The 20,691-nt window shown below is 32.9% G+C and overlaps 2 protein-coding genes across 2 annotated transcripts in view; one reads left to right on the top strand and one right to left on the bottom strand.

Moving 5' to 3' along the window:
• Positions 1 to 366: 366 nt before the first annotated feature.
• Positions 367 to 11,476, top strand: LOC123661654 (mitochondrial potassium channel ATP-binding subunit). The gene is made up of 14 exons (XM_045596606.1): positions 367 to 537; positions 636 to 975; positions 2,139 to 2,294; positions 2,744 to 2,889; positions 3,770 to 3,845; positions 4,792 to 4,932; positions 5,533 to 5,717; positions 6,035 to 6,212; positions 7,219 to 7,338; positions 8,220 to 8,323; positions 9,029 to 9,203; positions 9,456 to 9,634; positions 10,522 to 10,669; positions 11,329 to 11,476. The coding sequence occupies exons 1-14, from the start codon at positions 488 to 490 to the stop codon at positions 11,425 to 11,427; spliced, it is 2,097 nt and encodes a 698-aa protein (XP_045452562.1). The 5' UTR covers positions 367 to 487; the 3' UTR covers positions 11,428 to 11,476.
• A 4,253-nt stretch (positions 11,477 to 15,729) lies between these two features.
• Positions 15,730 to 20,691, bottom strand: part of LOC123661806 (hemicentin-2-like) — a 45,933-nt gene continuing 40,971 nt past the window's right edge. The window contains exons 6-8 of the mRNA XM_045596746.1: positions 19,288 to 19,422; positions 16,389 to 16,605; positions 15,730 to 15,845 (exon numbers count right to left, since the gene is read on the bottom strand). Coding sequence (XP_045452702.1) covers positions 15,730 to 15,845; positions 16,389 to 16,605; positions 19,288 to 19,422 — 468 coding nt within the window. The remainder of the gene's footprint in view (positions 15,846 to 16,388; positions 16,606 to 19,287; positions 19,423 to 20,691) is intronic.

Raw genomic sequence — 20,691 nt, 5'->3', positions numbered from 1 at the left:
CAAAATTAATAGGGTATGCAATGCTGAACCTTTGTTGAAGCCACATTCACACAGAGAGATTTGTCTTGTACACTAATTTTAGCCAGATTTTCCGGTGGACATAAATGACCAAGTAATAAACCGAAGATTCTAAATATCACACATAACCAGCAAGAATTACTCGGTAATGTAGTGAGTTGTGATTCAGTGTAGAATTTTTCCTGAAGATTGATTTGGCTCATCGTTAATCAAAAATAAATTACAGGACGTTTCTCGCGTTTGTTTTTGATTGGTAGGTGATGGGTAGGTGTAAAGGCTTTTAGTTGTAGCAAGTTTTTATGTAGCGTATCCGAATTGTTTTTGACATTGCATGACTTTGGCATTTGACATTGTAGTCAAATTTGCTCTAACGTAATCGAATTATTATTGTATCATAAAACACCTCTTATCAACAAATTATGACTAAATGATTATTTTCTAACGACTTCAACGTATAAAGATTTTCAACATGTGGCAGTTACTCGCGCACGTGAACTCCTGCCAACTTATGCGGCAAAGGTTCGTTGTTTTAAAAGGGTTCTAACCTAGTGCCAAAACAAATTCTAAAATTTTTCCTCATTTATCAGGAAAAGTAATGAAATAAATTTAATTTACAGGTTACTTCCAGTTAAAAATAGCAGTTATTTTGTAAATATTGTGAAAACAAAACCGTCGGATGCTGTAAAACGCTATATTTCAAACTTCAAAACTTCAAAAGAAAAAGATATAAAAAGCGGTGTTTTGCTCCTTTGTAGCCCGTGGAAGCTCTGTACTGGAGTCAGTTTAGGTTTAGCAGCACGGTTATTATATAATAATGGTATTGTACATTGTAAAGCCAATCCTTCGCGAATTATACAACGCAGACCAAATGTTGCTGATGATAGTGCTAAGTTTGACTGGAGGAGATTTTGGGAATATCTTCTACCACATAAATGGCTCTTAGTTGCTGCTGTTGCTGTAAGTTGCAATAATTTTAAATATAATGCCATACAATTTTTACTTAAACAATTGTATTTTTTTAAATAATGTAATTTGTAGAGAATTATATAAATTTGAAATGATTAAATGCTAACTTGATTTCTACCAAGTGCATACAATATAATACAGAGAACAAGACCTCTGGCGTAGGGACAGGGAGATGTAATATCACCGAAACTGTTTACCAGTGCTCTGGAGGTTGTCTTTAAGATCTTGGATTGGGGGGAACGAAGCATCAACATCAACGGTGAATACATCTCCCACCTTCGTTTCGCCAACGATATAGTCATCTTTGCGGAGAAGTTGGATGAGTTAGGCCAAATGCTGGCCAGCTTAGACGAGCCCTCCCGACTTGCCTGGCGGGAACTTGGGGAGGCCTATGTCTAGCAGTGGATTGCCATAGGCTGAACTGCATTCAATATCGACAGCCCATATGTGTTTGTGGTGTTTATTTGAAAATATTTATAAACAAAATATAATATGTAAGGGATTCCGTAATTGTCAAAATTTTAACAACATCTTGTCAACTTAGTATTAAGACTATTTTAACTAGATTTTTCTTAATAATAGAGAATAAAAAAATCATGTTGTTAAGTATTTCTTGAAGGTATCAATAAAAATATAAATCTATTTAGTAATATAATTAATAAGTTAATATAAATAAAAGTTAATTACTAAGTGCGTTGCTAAGTGCGAACACTGTGACGGTATGCAGGTTCAAATCCTACGTGAAATGGATATTTGTATTTGTACAAATATTCCTTTTCAGTTTGGATGTCTGTCCATGTGGGTACCCCACTGTGCCTTGGTTAAGCCATCAGTCCCCTTTGTTGTCATAGCAATCGTTACTCATAGTAGAGAAAATATTTATTAACCCGCACTGGAGCAGCGTGATGGATTAAGCTCTAAAAGCGGAAAGAGGTCTATGGCCAGCAGTGGGATGATACAGGCTTAATGCAATTTCGACAAATTTTTTTTGGTTTCTAAAACTAAAATGTTCTCAAGTACTAAAAAATTACGATAATTTCTTAAAAATTTCAGAAAACAACGACTATATAAACTTCACATGTTTGATAGTTTCCGAGACAAGATGTCTGTTGAGTCGGCTAGTTAGTAATATTAGTAATAACATTTTATTTCAGTCAGCTCTTGCCGTTGCCTTCCTAAATGTTTACATTCCAGCAATGTTAGGAGCAATTGTGAATGTACTGGCTGAAATGAGATCCAATCCAACTAGGGACTTTGTTGAACAAATTAAGTTGCCGGCTTTGAAATTGGTTTCACTGTATATTGGACAGGTAATTATTTTTTTAAAATATAACTTTATTGTTATTAATTTTGATCTACAATTTTTTTTGTTATTTAAAAAAAGTATTATTAAAAAAAACTTAGAAAGTACTTAGTTCGTGTTCAGATATAATTTATAATGTAATAAATATGATTATTAATAATAATTATATGGAAGTCTCAATGACAAATATTTTTAATATTTCTGTATGTTTTTTATTTAACAAAATAGAAGTGTCCATTAAAAGTTGATCTCAAAAATTAACTTATTGACTTTGCTTACAAGAGATAGAAGTTAGAAAATTATATGTTGTTTTTTGACATTGGCTGTAAATTTCCATCTCAAATAGTTCACTAGATGGGTTGTAAATCTTATGTCCGAATAAAGAATATTGTAACCATGATCAGAATACATTCTACATCTTTTTATTTCAATAATGTAATCTTTTTTTAATTTCAGGCCATGTTCACATTTTTTTACATCCACCTCTTAGCTCAAGTCGGTGAAAAGGTTGCTGCACAAATGAAGCAAGACCTCTTTGTATCTATTCTACAACAAGATATGGCGTTCTTTGATCAAGAGAGAACTGGTGAACTTGTTAATAGGTAAGTTTGTACTTATAATTACTACATTATTTTTGTTTTGCATAGCCATAAACACTGTTCGTGAGGAAATAGTCTAGACAAGCCTGAAATACCAGAATAAACTAGCAACTCATGCAAACGAGCTCGCACAGGCTTTAAGTGGAAAGGGTGGACTGCAGTACTATCGACTGAAAAGATAAGGCATTCCCTGTCTCGCCCAAAGATTTGTAGACTGAGTCAAGAAGAGGGTTTGTTGGAAAGTTCAGCAATTGATTGGCTCTCGCTGATGACAATACGAGTATCAGGACATGTAGTTCCAGGCAAACAAGTGGCTTATTGTTTTCGAACAGATTGCCATAGTACAGAAAATACATCAAAAAAAAATTTTTTTTTGTTTTACTATTGATTTTTTTTATGTCACTAGGTCGGCAAACAAGCGTACGGCTCACCTGATGGTAAGCGATTACCGTAGCTTATAGACGCCTGCAACACCAGAAGCATCGCAAGCGTGTTGCCGACCCAATCCCCAATCCCCCCAGGAGCTCTGGTCACCTCACTCACCAATAGGAACACAATACTGCTTGAAAACAGTATTATTTTGCTATCATCTTCTGTAAGATCGAGGTACTACCCCAGTCGGGCTGCTCCATATTTTGAGCAGGAAATTCCTGCTGTGCCCTACCTCAGTTAAAACTAGTAAGTTTAAACTAGTCTTTGTATAGTGTTTTTTGGATCCAAAGAAATGTCAAGCAAAGTAATTTTTGTACAGTTTATTAAAGAATGTGAATTGTTTTAAAATATCATAGAACATATATAAAAGGAGCAGCTAATCAAACACAAGACTGGAAATCGCTCTTTTAGTATGTATGCTATAAATAGTTTTTGCCTGTTTTATTTACAGAATAACAGTAGACGTACAAGACTTTAAGAGCTCTTTCAAACAAACAATCTCCGGGGGCCTGAGAGCTATAACTCAAGTAAGTGATACAGATGTCATACAGATGTCATATAGTTATAATTACACTTTACTAGAACCTATTCAAATATGACTGAAGTAAAACTTCTTTAGCAATAGGCCAGCACTGTGTCTTAAGATATACGAAACGTAACTGGCTATGAGAGAAAGAACATGTGTGCTCGCACCTCTCTCTTGCTCCGTTCGCCCGCTCGATCACACTTTTCGTAACGCTCTCGTCACGCAGTCACCAGCTTACTCCTCAAGTCAAGCATGCATAGAGAAGTTTTACTTCAAAAATAGTCTGTCACGAGGAAACGAATCTGTTAACATTACGTTACAAACATGAATTTTTATTACTACACCACTGAAATTGTTCTTTACCAGAGTTGCAACAAAAAAAATGTTATTTTTTCTTAAAACTAGGCCATCGGATTTCCCACTTAGTGTACTTTCATTTATAGTCAAATCCGACATGTGATGTAAATAGCGAAATCGGTGATATTGAGTAGGCGATCTCTCCTTGTAACATCTCCAGTGCATCATCATTATCATTACAGCCTATACAGTCCACTGCTGGACATAGGCCTCCACAAGTTTACGCCAAAAATAACGTGAACTCATGTGTTTTGCCCATAGTCACCACGCTGGGCAGGCGGGTTGGTGATCGCAGTACTGGCTTTGTCGCACCGAAGACGCTGCTGCCCGTCTTCGGCCTGTGTATTTCAAAGCCAGCAGTTGGATGGTTATCCCGCCATCGGTCGGCTTCTTAAGTTCCAAAGTGGTTGTGGAACCTTGTTATCCCTTAGTCGCCTCTTACGACACCCACGGGAAGAGAGGGGGTGGCTAAATTCTTTAGTGCCGTAGCCACACAGCATAGTCTCCAGTGCATAGTTATTGAAAAACTTTGTTTATCATTCATAGCCTTTATCCCTCATAGTATTTATAAGATTTCTTTATATTTCCAGGTAGTAGGTTCAGCGGTCAGTTTGTTGGTCATATCACCACATTTGACTGGTTTGACTTTGTTCTGTGTACCGTCAGTGGTGATAGGAGGAACTTTCATTGGTTCCCTCTTAAGGAAGCTCTCTAGGGAGGCACAAGCTCAGGTATGTATTTACATTAAAACAATAATCTGTAAAAATAAGTAGTGTACTTTAGACCACATGACTGAAGTAAAATTTCTTTAGCTTCGTCTAACTTATATCTCCCTCTCAAATTCTGTTCGTTCGTCCGATTACACTTTTCGTAATGCTCTCGTCACGATTTCACCAGCTTACTGCCCAAATCAAGCCTCAAAAAATTCAATTCCTAAATAATATGTTGGTAAGCAAAAGTCAAGAACGGCTGATCCAATTCTTTTAAAGGCTTTTTTATGAAGACTTCTAATTTGTGGGAAGTTCCCATGGAATAATAAATTAAGAAAACTGGGCAGAAAATTTTAGAAAATTGCACTGCTTACTCAACGGCCCCCACTAAGGTTTACTAATGCCTCGAAAGTCTGGAAAAATACACAATACTTGAGTATAAATGCCCAGAGCAAGACTATCATCTGTATGGACTATACAAATATTTGGCTTTCTTAAAGTTCTAACCCACGACCTAATCATACTAAATTAATTATCAATCACTGTTGTCCTATAGCCATTATCGTCGGTGTTGTAATTGTGAAAATTACAGCTGTTAATTATAATTGATTTATAACTCAGATTGAAAAAGCAACTCTGGTAGCAGAAGAGGCGATATCCAACATGCGAACAGTGCGGGCTTTCGCTGGAGAAGAAAATGAGGCCAAGTACTTTGCAGAAGAATGTAATGTAGCAGCCAACCTTAGCATGGAGTTAGGGCTTGGCGTGGGTTTGTTCCAAGCTGGGACCAATTTGTTTTTAAATGGGTAAGTAGAGTATTTGGCATCCATCATTCCATCGGTGCAGATATTGAGATAACTTTGTCTAGTGATCACTACCAACGTTTATTAAATATGCATTATGAGGGATAACTCAACTACTCGTTAGACCTCGATCAAAAAGAAAATCATCAAAATCGGTACATCCGAAAAAAGTTACATAAAAATAGATGAATAAATCTTGTATGAGATGTAAAGAAAGTAAAAATAGTAGTATCCTAATTAAATGGTCAAAAAAAAAAAAAAAGAAGAAATTCAGAATAACTAATACAGAATCACATTTAAACTCTTTTTAAACTTTTCAGTATGGTTCTAGCGACAATGTTCCTCGGAGGTCACCTCATGTCAACCGGTCAGATGTCAGCCGGTGACGTCATGGCATTCCTAGTAAACGCACAAACCGTCCAGCGATCAGTCGCGCAACTATCGCTGTTGTTCGGATCTGTTGTTAAGGGACTCAGTGCTGGGGGGCGAGTTTTTGAGGTATGTTTATTTACTTGGGTATTATAAAATAAATAAAAAGTAAATAAAATATATCTTATTAAGGTACCTATTATGTAACATGCGTCAGAGTGATAAAAATTTAGTTTAATTTGAATAGGGTGACTAGTTTAGCGATTAGTTGTCCAACACGGATCTTAGAGTGGACGAGGGTTCGAGGTATGTTGAATAATTTATGTAAGTATGACGTAGAAGCTTCAGCGTCATAAAAAGTGTAGTGTAATTTGAACAGGGTTACTAGTTGTGCGATTAATCGTGCAACTATCGCTGTTGTTCGGGTCTATTGTTAAGGGCTCAATGCGGGGGGAGTGTTTAAGTTATATTCTGTTACTTAGGTATGAAGTAATAACATCAAAGTGATGAAAAGTTTAGTTTACTTTGAATAGGGTGACTAGTTGTGCGATTAATCGTGCAACTATCGCTGTTGTTCAGATCTTATTGGACTAGTTTTTGTTATATTACTTAGGTATTACGTAATGGTGTCAGAATGAGTACGATTTTAGATTCCTTTAAATATGAAGATCAATTTAGCGATTAGTTGTCCAACTGACGTTGTCATAACGACGATGAAGATATTTATAATAAAATTTTAGTTAAATAATACCAGATTATAATTCTTGAATATTCATTCAGATATAATTCTTGAATGCACGAAGAAGTAACAAATGCACAATCAAAATACTAACTGTAGACTTCTTCTTTTGGAGTTGGAGAAAAATAGCACTTTTTGCTGTTCGGATCGGAATCTATTTATTTCAAAAACTTACGACTATATATACAAAATCTTTATGACATTAGAAACGTCTTACATTAATTTTAAACAATATTTAAAATTTGGCTGTCCAATGAGGTTGCTTACTTTACCACGTAATCATATTGTGCATATGTGTAATGTAGGTATACCCCACACTGTATTATTTTGAAGAAAGATTTTATTCTGTACCGTCATTATCACAACATCTAAATCATGAAATGTTATATTTTCCAGTACATAAACAAGGAGCCCCAAATGGACACGTCCGGTACAAAGACAATAAAATACCACGAGTTCCACGGTGATATCGAATTCAAGGATGTCACGTTTGCATATCCAACAAGACCAGACGCGGTGAGGACTATATTTAAACCTTTTTTTTTTATATAACTAGGTCGCCAAACAAACGTACGGCTCACCTGATGGTAAGCGATTACCGTAGCTTATTGACACTTGCTACACTAAAAGCATTGCAAGCATGTTGCAGACCCTACCCCTAATCCCCTCCAGGAACTCTAGTCACCATACTCACCAACAGGAACACAACACTGCCTGAAAACAGTATTTAATATGTTATAGCTAATATTATTTTGCTATGTCGAGGTACTACCCCAGTCGAGCTGTTCCATATTTTGAGCAGGAAATTTCCTGCTATACCCTACCTCAGTTAAATATTATAATGGTTAACAGTTTTAAAAGAGTAATTGCTGCAAATCTCTGCAGAATCTACAATCTAAGTAAATTTAAAATATCTTTAAAATGTACACGTGGTCGTCGGTTCTTGAGATACCTCATTGCTTGTGTTGTAGGTAACAACCAACTGATATAGCTACATATTGTCATTTCAATAAATATATCCATCATTAACTTTCCAAAAACCCTTATATAGTTCCTAAAATCAAGATTCAAATGTCATTTGGAATCCTATCTGAAAATAGCGAATTTTGATTTGATTTGACTTGATCAATTGTTAATGTTCTAATTATATAACTAAGTCCTTTAGACTTGTACTAAATTTTTCAACTCAATTTAATTCTAAGCTGTCATTATGATTCAATTTACTATCTTTTCTGTTTATGGTTTCCAATTGTGCCTAACTAGACCTGTTTTTTTTTTATACGTTACAAGTAATGCTCGTTGTATAATACCTAGCAATTTTTACTAACTTATTTGCCGAAGTTAAAGCAATTTGTTTTTCTGTACCCATTAATCATAGTTTTTTTTCTCTATTTCAGGTTGTACTAAAGAATTTTAACTTGAAAATACCAGCTGGCAAAACAGTAGCTATAGTTGGTACTTCTGGTAATGGAAAATCAACAATTGCTGTTTTACTCGAAAGGTAATAATTCATTCATATCTTTTGATAGTGTAATCTTGAAGAGGATAAAAAGGCACTTAGACATATGAAGTATGCTAAACTATGGCACGCGGTTTTACCTGTGTAATTTCGGATGCCGTGGGTATGTCGAGATGAAAAGTGCCTATGTGTTTATTATAGATCTCCAGCTATCTTATGTATCAACTTTCATTAAAATCGGTCCAGTAGGTTTTGCGTGAAAGAGTAGCAAACATATACATACATATACACACATACATACATCCTCCCAGAATTTTGCATTTATGACATTAATATGTAGTGACATTATATACATTTGGGCAGCCAGGTTTGTATATATATATATATACTTATTTTATTTTTGTAAATGTTTTTATATTAAGTATCATTCTGTCAATATTGATTTTTATAGTTTTATGTTTAATCTTTCATAGTAACATCCACTAACATCCACACATCCACACACAGTCCATGTACATTTAGATATTTGTTTGAAAAACTTGGTTTAAGTATTATTCAATACTTATTTTCGTTGAATGACATGAATAATCAATCAACTGTGCTTTCTAGACAAATACAAATAATTAAAAAACAAGATTGGTCAAAGGTAGTTTTTAATAGAATTTTCGTATGTATATTTTATATTTTTAAAGTAAGATACCATTACTCATAACATATATATCATACATATTTTATTTTGTTTTATAGATTCTACGACGTAAACTCCGGTTCAGTGACCATAGACAACGTTGATATCAGAGAGTTTGATTGTCGTTGGCTCAGAGGTAGGGCCTTGGGTCTTATCAGCCAGGAACCTGTTTTATTTGCTACTACCGTTAAAGAAAACATAAGATACGGTAAACCGGACGCTACTGACGCTGAAGTGAGTCAACATTACAGTAGAATTTTTCATTTTTGATAATAGAGAGAGTAAGGGGAGTGAGAGAGAGAATGAGAGAGAAAAAAAAGAGAGAGAGTGAGAGAGAGAGAGAATGAGAGAGAGAGAGAGAATGAGAGAGAGAGAGAGAGAGAGAATGAGAGAGAGAATGAGAATAAATATCATTTGTCAATTATTATCTACATTTGTCACATATCACGAACTATACCGCTTTCTCGTCTGTATTTTTTTTTATAGATTTACCAAGCAGCAAAAACAGCGAATGCCGACGATTTCATACGTAATTTCCCCGATGGGTACGATACTATGGTGGGAGAAAGGGGGATGTCTCTGAGTGGGGGGCAGAAACAGAGGATCGCTATTGCGAGAGCTGTTTTAAAAAATCCCCCCGTTATGATATTGGACGAAGCTACAAGGTAAGAGATAAGAAGTATTTAAACTAACTGGTGGTTTAAATTATAACATTGAACATTATTAAGGTTCTGTTATCAAAGATACACTTTGTAATAATAAACAAAAGAGTATATATGCGTGTGTGTCAAATATGTACATGGTAGTGTGTTTGTTTTTTTTATTGATTTAATGTACCTATTTTATATGCATAATTCCTTAAGGCAATAAGGACTCTCCGAGAAACCTGTGAACGCCCCAGGATTCTTAGCTTCTGGAAGGAGCTGGGCTGGCTGAACTAGTCAGCCCTTTTCGACGCATAATGGACCAGCATTGAGTCTAAATGCGGAAAATCGAGCTCAAAACTAACTATATGCATAATTTAAAAAAAAATAGCATTCTGCACTCCTTCTCTATTTATACTATAAGTGTGTGAAATTTTATACTTCTTTCATTCTACTCTAGTTTTCGCTTCACGTATTAATATAGAGATAGCTTTTATCAGGAACTACTGGTTCGCATTGATAATTTTTTTTGGTTGGGTTTTGTAAACACCATTTATCGAAGATGGATATAAGCTTTATAACATAACATACGATCAAAATGACGAGATTCATTTATATTTATATATGCTTTTTTGTGTTGTTTTTCAATTTTTTTTCTTGTTTTGTGTTAATTGATTATAAAAGTTACAATGGTACTGACGTGCCCGTGTAAACAAAAATCCGTAAATTAAATCAAATAAAAAAAAAGTATAGGAATAGGGTTAATATATTCATTTCAGTGTAAAATAAGTTACACTAATATATCTAATTTCTGCAAAACATTCCACTGCAGTTCATAGGACTCTTTCTCCATGTAGGGAAGAGAAGGTAAAGTCTTGTATCAAATCATTAATTTTGAATATTTTCAGTGCCTTAGATTCAGCGAGTGAGAAAATCGTCCAAACAGCGTTAGAGACGGCTTCAAAGGGTCGTACCGTTTTAGTGATAGCACACAGGCTGTCCACTATTATGAACGCGGATCTCATTGTCGTATTGAGTAAAGGGAAAATTATTGAGGTAAGTGACATGAATGAATACTCTTTATTGTACAAAGAAACGTAACTGATGTGAATTTTAAATAAAAGCGAAATTAAAATTAAAATATGTAGTTCATACAAAGCCAAGAGTATCTCCAAGAACTGATATACAGTTTCACCAACCTAAAAAATAAAAATAACTGAATATAGCCAACTTTGCTACATTACCATATTCAACAGTAACAAAAGAAGATACAGACAAAGATATACAAAGGCGGTCTTATCGCTAAGAGCGATTCCTTCCAAACAACCTTTGGGACAAGGCCTAAGAAAAAAGAAGCGGTAGGTACAAAGAGTGTACAATGAATTGAAAACAAAGCAATGGCATAGAATTATGGTGCTATATGATACTGCAATCCGTCGACCCGCATTGGAGCAGCGTGGTGGATTAAGATCTAATCCTTCTCCTAGACGGACAATGAAGCCTATGCCCAGCAGTGGGATATTACAGGCTGAAGCGAATAATACTGTGATATATCCTTAATTTACAAGATAACTATCATTACTTATACTGTTATTAAAAATAGTTGCAGTATTATTTAAAACTACCCTCAAAAATTTTCAGACAGTTGAAATTATGCCCATACATACCGTTGGTGATACATTTTTACTAATTTAGATTACATTTATATTTTCTAGATGGGAACACACGATCAATTGAAGAAACAAAAAGGCCATTACTGGAACCTTATCAAACAACAGGACCAAGACACTGAAACCTCGTCTCGATCGTTATGAAGATAGTTTCAAATTAAATTCTTATGAATAAAATAGTCAAATTACAATATTGCACGCTTTAAGTCTAGAAATTAAAGATTAATATTTATTTATTTTAGAACAATCGACAATGTTTATTATGTTAATAAAATTATTTATTTATTTATTTATTTTAAATACTTTTTGGACAAATATTTGAATGTAAAACAATTGAAACAAAATGCGGACTAAGGCTAGGTAGTATCTTCCTATCCTTGGTCAACTTTTAAGCCAAAAAGAAAAAAAGGCAATTTTTTTTTATCAATGCTGTTGAAGATTAAATTGTGAAACTCTGAGAAATGAATAATGATGTTAAAATAAGCACAAAATGGTTTGCTTTTTGGCAAATTTGATACAAATTTAAGAATACAGTAGAAGATTCAGTTCTCTTAGAAACTCTTTAAAAAGTGAACAATTTTGTTAAAATTAGTTGCAAAGTTGATACATAAGTATGGACAGTATATTAGTTTTATGGTGAACTAATATGTACACATATGCATTTTAAGATCTGTACATTTTTTTATTTTTATAAAATAACATTTGTATCGGTGGTTAGGATCAGATGACTCATGGGTATGGAAATACATATTATGGTTTGGAAAATAGGTGTGAAAAGTATTACAACAATTTTTATTATAAATATGTAATATTAGGATAAAATCGTATTCTGAAATGTCAGTGTAAAAATAAACAACAAGCCTTGTTTTAAAAAAGACCATATGTATATTTAGTTGAAAACTATTTTTTAGAAATTTAACAACATATAAATGAATTCATATAATATTTTTATTTGTGAAAAACCGTGTTTTTGACATAAAAAAAATAGATGCTTGTAATAAAAAAATGTTATCACTACAGTCAGCAGTCATAAGTAGATTTTTTGCACTGGCAATTTATTTACTGTTGACAAATCGTTACTATTTATAAAAATGTTATGGTAAGAGTAATAAATATTGTTTTTTATATATTTGAATTTTTAGTAATCCTTTGCTTGATTTAATATATACTTGTATAATATTTTGTGTATTTATGCTTATTCCTTAACAGTTTAATTTGGTTTCATCACATTATATAAAATGATGAATGAAAATCGTAATGGATAACTCCGAAGCTAATCTTAAAAGGTTTAAGCGCCAACCCTTCTTCTACACGGAGAAAGAGGCCTATGCCCAGCAGCGGAATATTAAACACTTAATCTGTAGTATAAAACATGAAATTAACTTTAATTTTAATTTAACTGAGGTAGGGCACAGCAGGAATTTCCTGCTCAAAATATGGTGCAGCCCGACTGGGGTAGCACCTCGACCTTACAGAAGATCACAGCTTAATAATATTGTTTTCAAGCGGTATTGTGTTCCTGTAAGTAAGTAAGGTGACCAGAGCTCCTAATTGGGGTTTGGGTCGGCAACGCGCTTGCGATGCTTCTGGTGTTGTAGGCGTCTATAAACTACGGTAATCTCTCTTGTCAGTAATCAGGTAAATCAGGTGAGCCGTACGCTAGTTTGCCGACCTAGTGATATAATAATAAAAGAATAAATAAATAAATATACCTTTATGGTAATCGAAGCTATAGAATATATTTTAGTAGTTTGGCAGCTCATAACAAATGTTTGTATACACCCACAGATATTTGGTGATAGTCTGGGTTTTATGTGTGTTGGGTGTGTTTTGAACTCCGGTACAGAATTTAAATCCTACCATTGAGTGTGGAAACTTTATTATTAATTTACATAACCTGTATTAATTAAATTTTGAAAGCGAGAGACGCATCTCAGTTATTTAAAAAAAAGACAATTTTCCGAAGAAGTATTTATTGCATACATGATCACCAAAATTGTTTGTACAGTAGTAATTTTAAATAACACTGACAAATTATTTACAATCTCTATTAACTATAACCTACTGTTTTTAATTTATATATTTACAATAACAAATTTTAGATTTACTTAGAATCCAAATAAGTATACTGTTAGGATTTTATCTCTATTTATCTTTGATATCTTATATAGATATAAATTTTATTTGGTAACACCATAGTTCTAATTTTATCATTCTAAGTTAACCTGGCAACACTATATAGTTATATTAATCAAAATTAATTTGGTATAACGGAAGTATTATTTAAAGACAAGTTACAATTATATATTTTTTATAGAATTATTCCTATTTAAAATATGGTTCTTTCAAACAAGATGTTCTGTTTTTTTTTCAGACGTAAATCTAATTAAGGATTAAAAAATAAATAACTCAACTCTTATTAGTTCAACTGATAATGAATTTTTGATTTCTTAACATATTCTAAATTATCTGTTTAAAAAAATTTACTGCTCTAAACTCATAATTCGATAAAATATAAATGTATAAGGTTTTACCTAATTACGATCTAAAGCCAAGTTAACTGTGTTTCATTTTATTACAAACCGTACATATTAAATATATCCAAATCAAAATGAAACAATAACTAAAGAAATCCCTATTTAATATATTAATATTTTGATTACTATATTAATATTTAATAGATTAATATATTAAAATTTTGTAATCATTTATTTAAAAATAAATATCTAATTAATTATTATAAATAAATTTTTCAGTGGGTAATACCTCTTACACTTTTTTTTGTACATTTTGTAATAAAATGAACTCTTACAATTATTTTAAGTGTCTTTAAAAATTTGAATAGTTCCTAAATTTTTAATTTCTTGGAATTTATATTAAATTTAACAAACATGCGCAGACGCAATTTTTTTTCCTTTGAAAATTTTACTGGCGTAGATTTTGAGATGACTTAGAAAGTTAATTTTAAAAATATATATATAGTAAAATATTCCAAAGAAGTGGATACCATACTGAGTTAGACATAGCTGGCTATGTCATGTTTATATTCGTAGTATGGATTGGATGTACAAATTATACGTATTATAATTTTGACATGTCTGCAGTAATAATATAAAATAGGTATACTAAGTATATTAAATTTTTGTGCGTTAAAATAACTCAAAGTGAGCAGGTAATAGATAAAGTTCTCCAATCTCAAAATATGGTTTATGGTTCTCAAAATATGGTACCTAACAGCTGTTGCTCGCTACTTTGTTTTTGAATTACGGAAACCTTACATTATTTTCTGGATAAAAAGTTAATCTTGTGCTGTTTCAGATAATAGCTGAACAAATTTTATTAGAACAAACAAATCTTTCTGGAGTGTTTAAAAACACCCATCCAAACTTTAATATTTATAGTAGTAATATTCTTCTCAATTTCAGTACATTATCAATAATAAATAATTAACTTTTACTTTAATATTTAAAAAATTAACAATCTTATAGTCATCTCTATAATAAAACATAATTGCTGTGTTTCGTATTATATTTATGTACAATTGTTATTATTATTTTTCATGTAATATGGCTTATTTTCAAAGCAAAACTAAGGAAGAGATATTTTGATATCATACATAATATAAGATACATTAATTGACCGCAATTTTGAATATTTTATTTATTCATTTGAAATAGTTGTCTTGGAAAAAATAAAAATGTCAAGTTCAAAGTGAAATCAAAAACTGGTATTAATAAAAAATCATTTTTTAAATTTCTTGATCGAATAAAAGTAACAAATAAAAAAAATAATTAAACTAGTATTTTTTAAGATTGATCCTTTTTTAAAAGATAAAAAATTATTTTGTTTTGTAAAATTTAGCTAATAACCTAACGTCACATCTCAATCAATCTTAACATAACAGGTAAAGTTATCATTTCATGTTTTTAGTTATTCCCTATTATATAAATTCGAATATTATTTAAGTGCCATTAACTACATAGATATTATATTATTATTTATTTCACAAAATTATTTCACTTATTCTATAAAAAATAATTTATGAGCTATGTAAATTGAAAAGACAACTCATTTTTATGTGTTAACTAGTATGAAGATATTTTTACATTATCTATGTTAGATATTTTATTCTATGTCAATGAGAAATAGAAAATTAGTATTAGCGTGTAAAATTATATAGGTACTTGTTCTTTCTATTTTAAACAAAAAGTACGAAATACAATACATTTTTATTGATTTCTCAATTTTTTAATAGAAAACATAATAGAAAAATCTTAAAATTGGTTGGAGAAACCGTAAAAAGAGAATCAAGATAAGGCCGTACAGAATATCTAAATTTAGAAATAATTTTTAACCTGTGCCTTCTGGCGCTACTTATATATAATCTATGCGGCAAATAATTTAAAATTATTATATTCTATCTGTGGTGATGATTGTACGCTAACGTCATCGGAGACCAAAGTGGATCATCACTGAGCAAAACAGGAGAAGACAGGTGATGCTTGACGTTATACCGTGAATAGCGCTGGTGTTACGACGGAGTATAGCGGCCATTTTGTTGCCTGGAATAGATAAGAAATAATTTATAATTAATGTATATATTTTTAACAAATAAATAAATAAATAGGAATTAAAAAAAACGAGTATGTTTTAGACCACACGACTGGAGTAAAACTTTTTTAGCTCCATTTAACTTATATCTCACTCTCAACTTCCGTTCGCCTCGCCAGATCACACTTTTTGTAGCGTTCTCGTTACGCATTCACCAGCTTACTCAACAGTCAAGCGTGCGTAAAGAAGTTTTACTTCAAAAAAAAAAAGTTAAGGCAAAGTTCTAAGTAAAAATCCTAATCATCAAAACTTTGATTTAGTGTGCGTAGATTTTAAGTTCAACGTTTTCACATTTTTGGTCATGAACTTCAGCTTTTTTGCATATGCCAGAAACTTTAATACGTATTTCTGCTATTTAAAGCGCGGATTAAGCGCTTAAGATTTCTCTGCAATTTTTCAGCTGCCGTCCTCAGTACAGGAAGTTTATCTTCGTATTGCCAATATATTTACAGATAGTTACTTTACTGGCTTTGATATTCAAAATAATTACTCACTTCCTTCAGACACAAAGACATGTATCGAAGCTGGCTCCGTATTACTTGCACTGCAGGTGTAATTCCCAGAGTCCTTTAAGGTCGCCCCCCTCACTGTCAGCCTGGACTGCGTGCGCGCTCCCGGCTCTGTCTCCACGGTGATGCCACCACGAGTAGCGTCGTAGTTTATCATTCGGTCGTTGTGATACCAGAAGACGTACTGGGGTGGTGTTGGGCTCTGAAATATTAAATACAAATCTATACCAGTGCTGAAGAGTTTCTTTGTTTGTTTCTTTTTTTGTTTGAACGCGCTAATTTCAGCAACTTGCTTGCTACAGCCTGTAATATCCCACTGCTAGGCATATGCCTCTTTCCCCATGTAGGAGAAGTATTAGAGCTTAACCCACCACGCTGTTTCACTGAGGGTTGGCAGATATATTCCCTACTATGAGTAATGATCGCTATCAGGTGTACATGATAACAACCGGGACTGACAGCTTAACGCGCTCTCCGAGGCACGGTGGGGAGACCCACAAGGACTCAAGTCCAGAAAAGTCCGCCAGTCCGAAAAAAATATTTGTATAAACACAAATATCCACTCCGAGCGGGAAACGCACCCGCGACCGTCGTTGTTTAGGCGCCACCGACACGGCACACGTACCATTATACCAGAGCGGTCGTCGAATTTCAGGAACTACTGTTTCGAATTGAAAAATTATTTTTGTTTATTTACCAAGGATAGCTATAAGGTCATACCAGTATAACAAAGTACCAGAAGTACCATATTGTACGATGTATTTTCCTCATATACTGGTGAAATCGCGAAGTACAGCTAGCATTAGATATGAATTAAGAAATCGGAAGATAAAAAGTAATTAAGGTAGGACCGACAGTAGAAAATATTTTGATCACAGTTAAATAATTCTGCTAATGCAGTAAGGTAGCCAGATTGTGTTTATTTCGTGAGTAGTAAGTAGCCTGAGCTCCTGGGAAGGAAAGATGGAATGATGCAGCGTGCTTGTAAATGCTCCTAGTGTGGCAGGCGTATATAGATTACGGTGGACGCTTACCACCAGGCGAACTGTAAGCTTGTTTGCCACCCCAATGATATAAAAACATGTGAAATCATGACGTCAAAAGTCTGACAAAAAGGACATACATGACAATTTTCAAAACTAAGTACGTATAAATATGCCATTATGTAAATGTGGAACACGTGTAGGTATGTCTAGTTTAATCTACACACATTTATGTATAGGAATCCTAATCCGAGGAATAGAATACTAGGATATTAGTAATATATTTTAATTCCACGGGTTTCAATGCACTGCAAAACTTATCCGGCTTCCCAATCCGATTGTAGGAACAGCGGATGATAGATTATCTGCGAATATATCAGTTTAATCCACAAAAGTAAGCGATTTAGCAGGAATCTCAAAAGTGGAATTCCTCATTCATTTGAATTGACTTTATAAGTACATAGTATTTCCACGTCCAACTCTATAAATTTATTTCGATGAACAGAATTTTGGTTATAAAATATTTTAGTAATTTCTATGTGACACCTATTTGTCTTGTGATCACAAAACTAATAAAACAAACAAATTTATTTATTTTCCTATCTCTAATAATTGCTTTCTCGTGATAATTGTTTGCCTGGTCGAGATCTCTTTCAGAGATAAGCCCACCTTCGCAGTAAGTCTTGTTGTAGCAAACATTAAAAATAGATCAATAAAATAGAATTAAGTGATGTCATGAGACAATTAAATGTAACCAATATTCATTGTATTACTTTTCATAACACGCATGATACCTGGAAATCGGCATGTCACTTTACGTACGATCAATACAGAATAAAGTACGATAAATGTATTAAAATAAAAAATTGATGTGCCACGTAATTACGCGTTGGTATTGTATAGGGTTGACACATTTCAGAAAAATTCAAAACAATGTAGGGCTATCCAAAAGAAAGTTATAATTCATTATTTTCGATTAGAAATGAATTATTTTTTCTATTAATTCGAATTATATTAAATAATTTTCCAACGATCAAAATTAACGTTTAGTGAGATCGATAAAAGGACTTTTGAAGCCTACTTGAGTAAAGTAATTTTTGATTTTATTTTTTTCTGTAGCAGAAGCTTTTCTCGAGTTTTTAAAGTGCGAGTGTTTCATTCAGGGTTTCCGGTAGTCACTGGTTCTTTGGACTATGTATGAGTTTTATACATTGCATCTTTACCTTCGTCAGGCGTGGAGTTCTTCAGTCAGTTATTTTAGAACTTTTAGAAATATACCTTAATTGGGTCGTACTTCTCTTTTTCCCTTTGACAAATCTCCGAACTTTCTTATGAGATCAACTTTTTGTAAAGGATACTCCTAAAAAGTTCGAGCCTTTGCTAATATGATAATTTTTCCCCGAGTTTGATAATGATATCAAATAACTTTTAATTCCAAAATTTAATTCCGTTTTTGAAGTAACGTTACTTCTTTTTGGAAGATTCTTCAATACTCATTGCTATATCAGGGTTTGAGTAAATTATGGAAAAATAAAAAAAAATCAGGAGTACTCTTTCAGTACCTACGACACCATTGAGTGTGTCATTTTTAAACATCACTTCCATCGTTTTAACCACATTGAAAGTGACTACTATAATTAATTAGTCAACATAACCGTCATTTTAAGCCTTTCAATCATGACCGTCACTAAATGGAAATTAAAGTTTTCATCAATTGCTTCTGAAACAGCGATCGTCAGTTTAGGTAGCACTTGATAGGCTACTTAAGCCCAGGTGGAAATTTAGAATTATGCCAAAGTATTATATAAACCAAGTGCAATCAATTAATTTTTTTGTATTCATTTTAACATTGACAATGCTTGAATTCAGTAGAAAACGTAAGCCATGTTAAATTTACTAACCTTTTCCACGATACAAATGAGATGTATGACGCTGCCCATATCGACGTGGTGTTCGCCAGAGCCGAGGATGAATGCCTCGGGAACGACAATTTGTAGCCGCACGTAGTGTGAGACAATACCGGTACGAGTTGAAACCTGGAATTAAACAATAATAACTTTTATTTGTATTGTTATAAGCTTTAAATTTACCATTGCATCGAGGGGCGTAGTGCATTATATCATTATGGTAATTCCTATTTATATGGCATGATATATTGTAGATTAAGCTCCTTAATGGGTACTTAGTTCAGTTCAATTATTATCCACTGCTGTCAGGTTAAAATAACAAAAGTAAGGAATTGGAATAACTTGAGTTATAACTAAAAATAGTATTTTAGGTTTAAGTGTAAGTTTCCAGTGTTAAATCAGCACAAAGCTATCAACGAAACATAGCGCAGACGTAGAGGCTCTGTCAACTCTCTGAAAATTTGTAGACATTACCTTAAACATTTTCCAAACATTTCTTAAGAGAGAAAATAACGAGAAAACACTTTTAGGAAAATTTCAGGAAGATTAAGGTTTGGTTTATTTTTATGGAACGTTTCTTGAACAGCGTGAAAAAGTAACGAAAGAAAAATACTTTCAAAAAGTAATAAGTTTATTTAGACATGTATTTTGTCACGAGTCCAATTTGTATTGTTATAATTATGTCGCTTCTTATAAAATTTTAGCCCTTTATGTAATGTCCTGTAAGACTTAAGGAGTTATTGGGGCTACGAATATGATTATTTTAGATGTAACAAAACCTACTAATAAGTAAGGAAAGGAAATAAAATGTTAACAAATATTAATACGATATCGCGGATAAAATCAGAAAATATTTGTAATAAAATATAGGATGTAATTAATAAATGACTAGCCCGTTGGTGCAGTTTGTAGTAGCCCTGCTTTTTACTTCGTGGATTGTGAAATTAGTTCCCGTCTTGAGTCTGGGTGTAATAAACATTTATTTATACACGTATTACTCACATATGTGTACAGTTAATAAAATAAACATGTATCTATGTTAATAGGCGTTCCGTAAAACAAGCATTAATTTGCCCAACTTAAGAATATACGACAGTGTGTATATGTTAAACATATTTATTTATAATTATGTTGGAAGGTTCAAACAAAGACGTTGTCAATATTAGCATGAATCTACCTTCATTATAAGCTATTGCGAGTGATTGTTATATCTCAATTTAAACGCCTTGAGACGACACATTGTAACCTTTCCATTGTTAATACAAGGAACCAGAAAAACATGGATCCCTAGCTCCTTTTGCCCTTCGAATCCCCGAAGATGATTCTTGAACTACTACATCTTTAATATGAAGGTTTGTTTATAGAGGTTCAAACGTTTTGCAAATGTGCCATACATTT

The sequence above is a fragment of the Melitaea cinxia genome, chromosome 17, assembly GCF_905220565.1.
Source record: "Melitaea cinxia chromosome 17, ilMelCinx1.1, whole genome shotgun sequence".
Classification (NCBI taxonomy): Eukaryota; Metazoa; Arthropoda; class Insecta; order Lepidoptera; family Nymphalidae; genus Melitaea; species Melitaea cinxia.
Note: the sequence above shows the minus strand (reverse complement) of the source record. Positions and strands in the feature narration are given on the sequence as shown.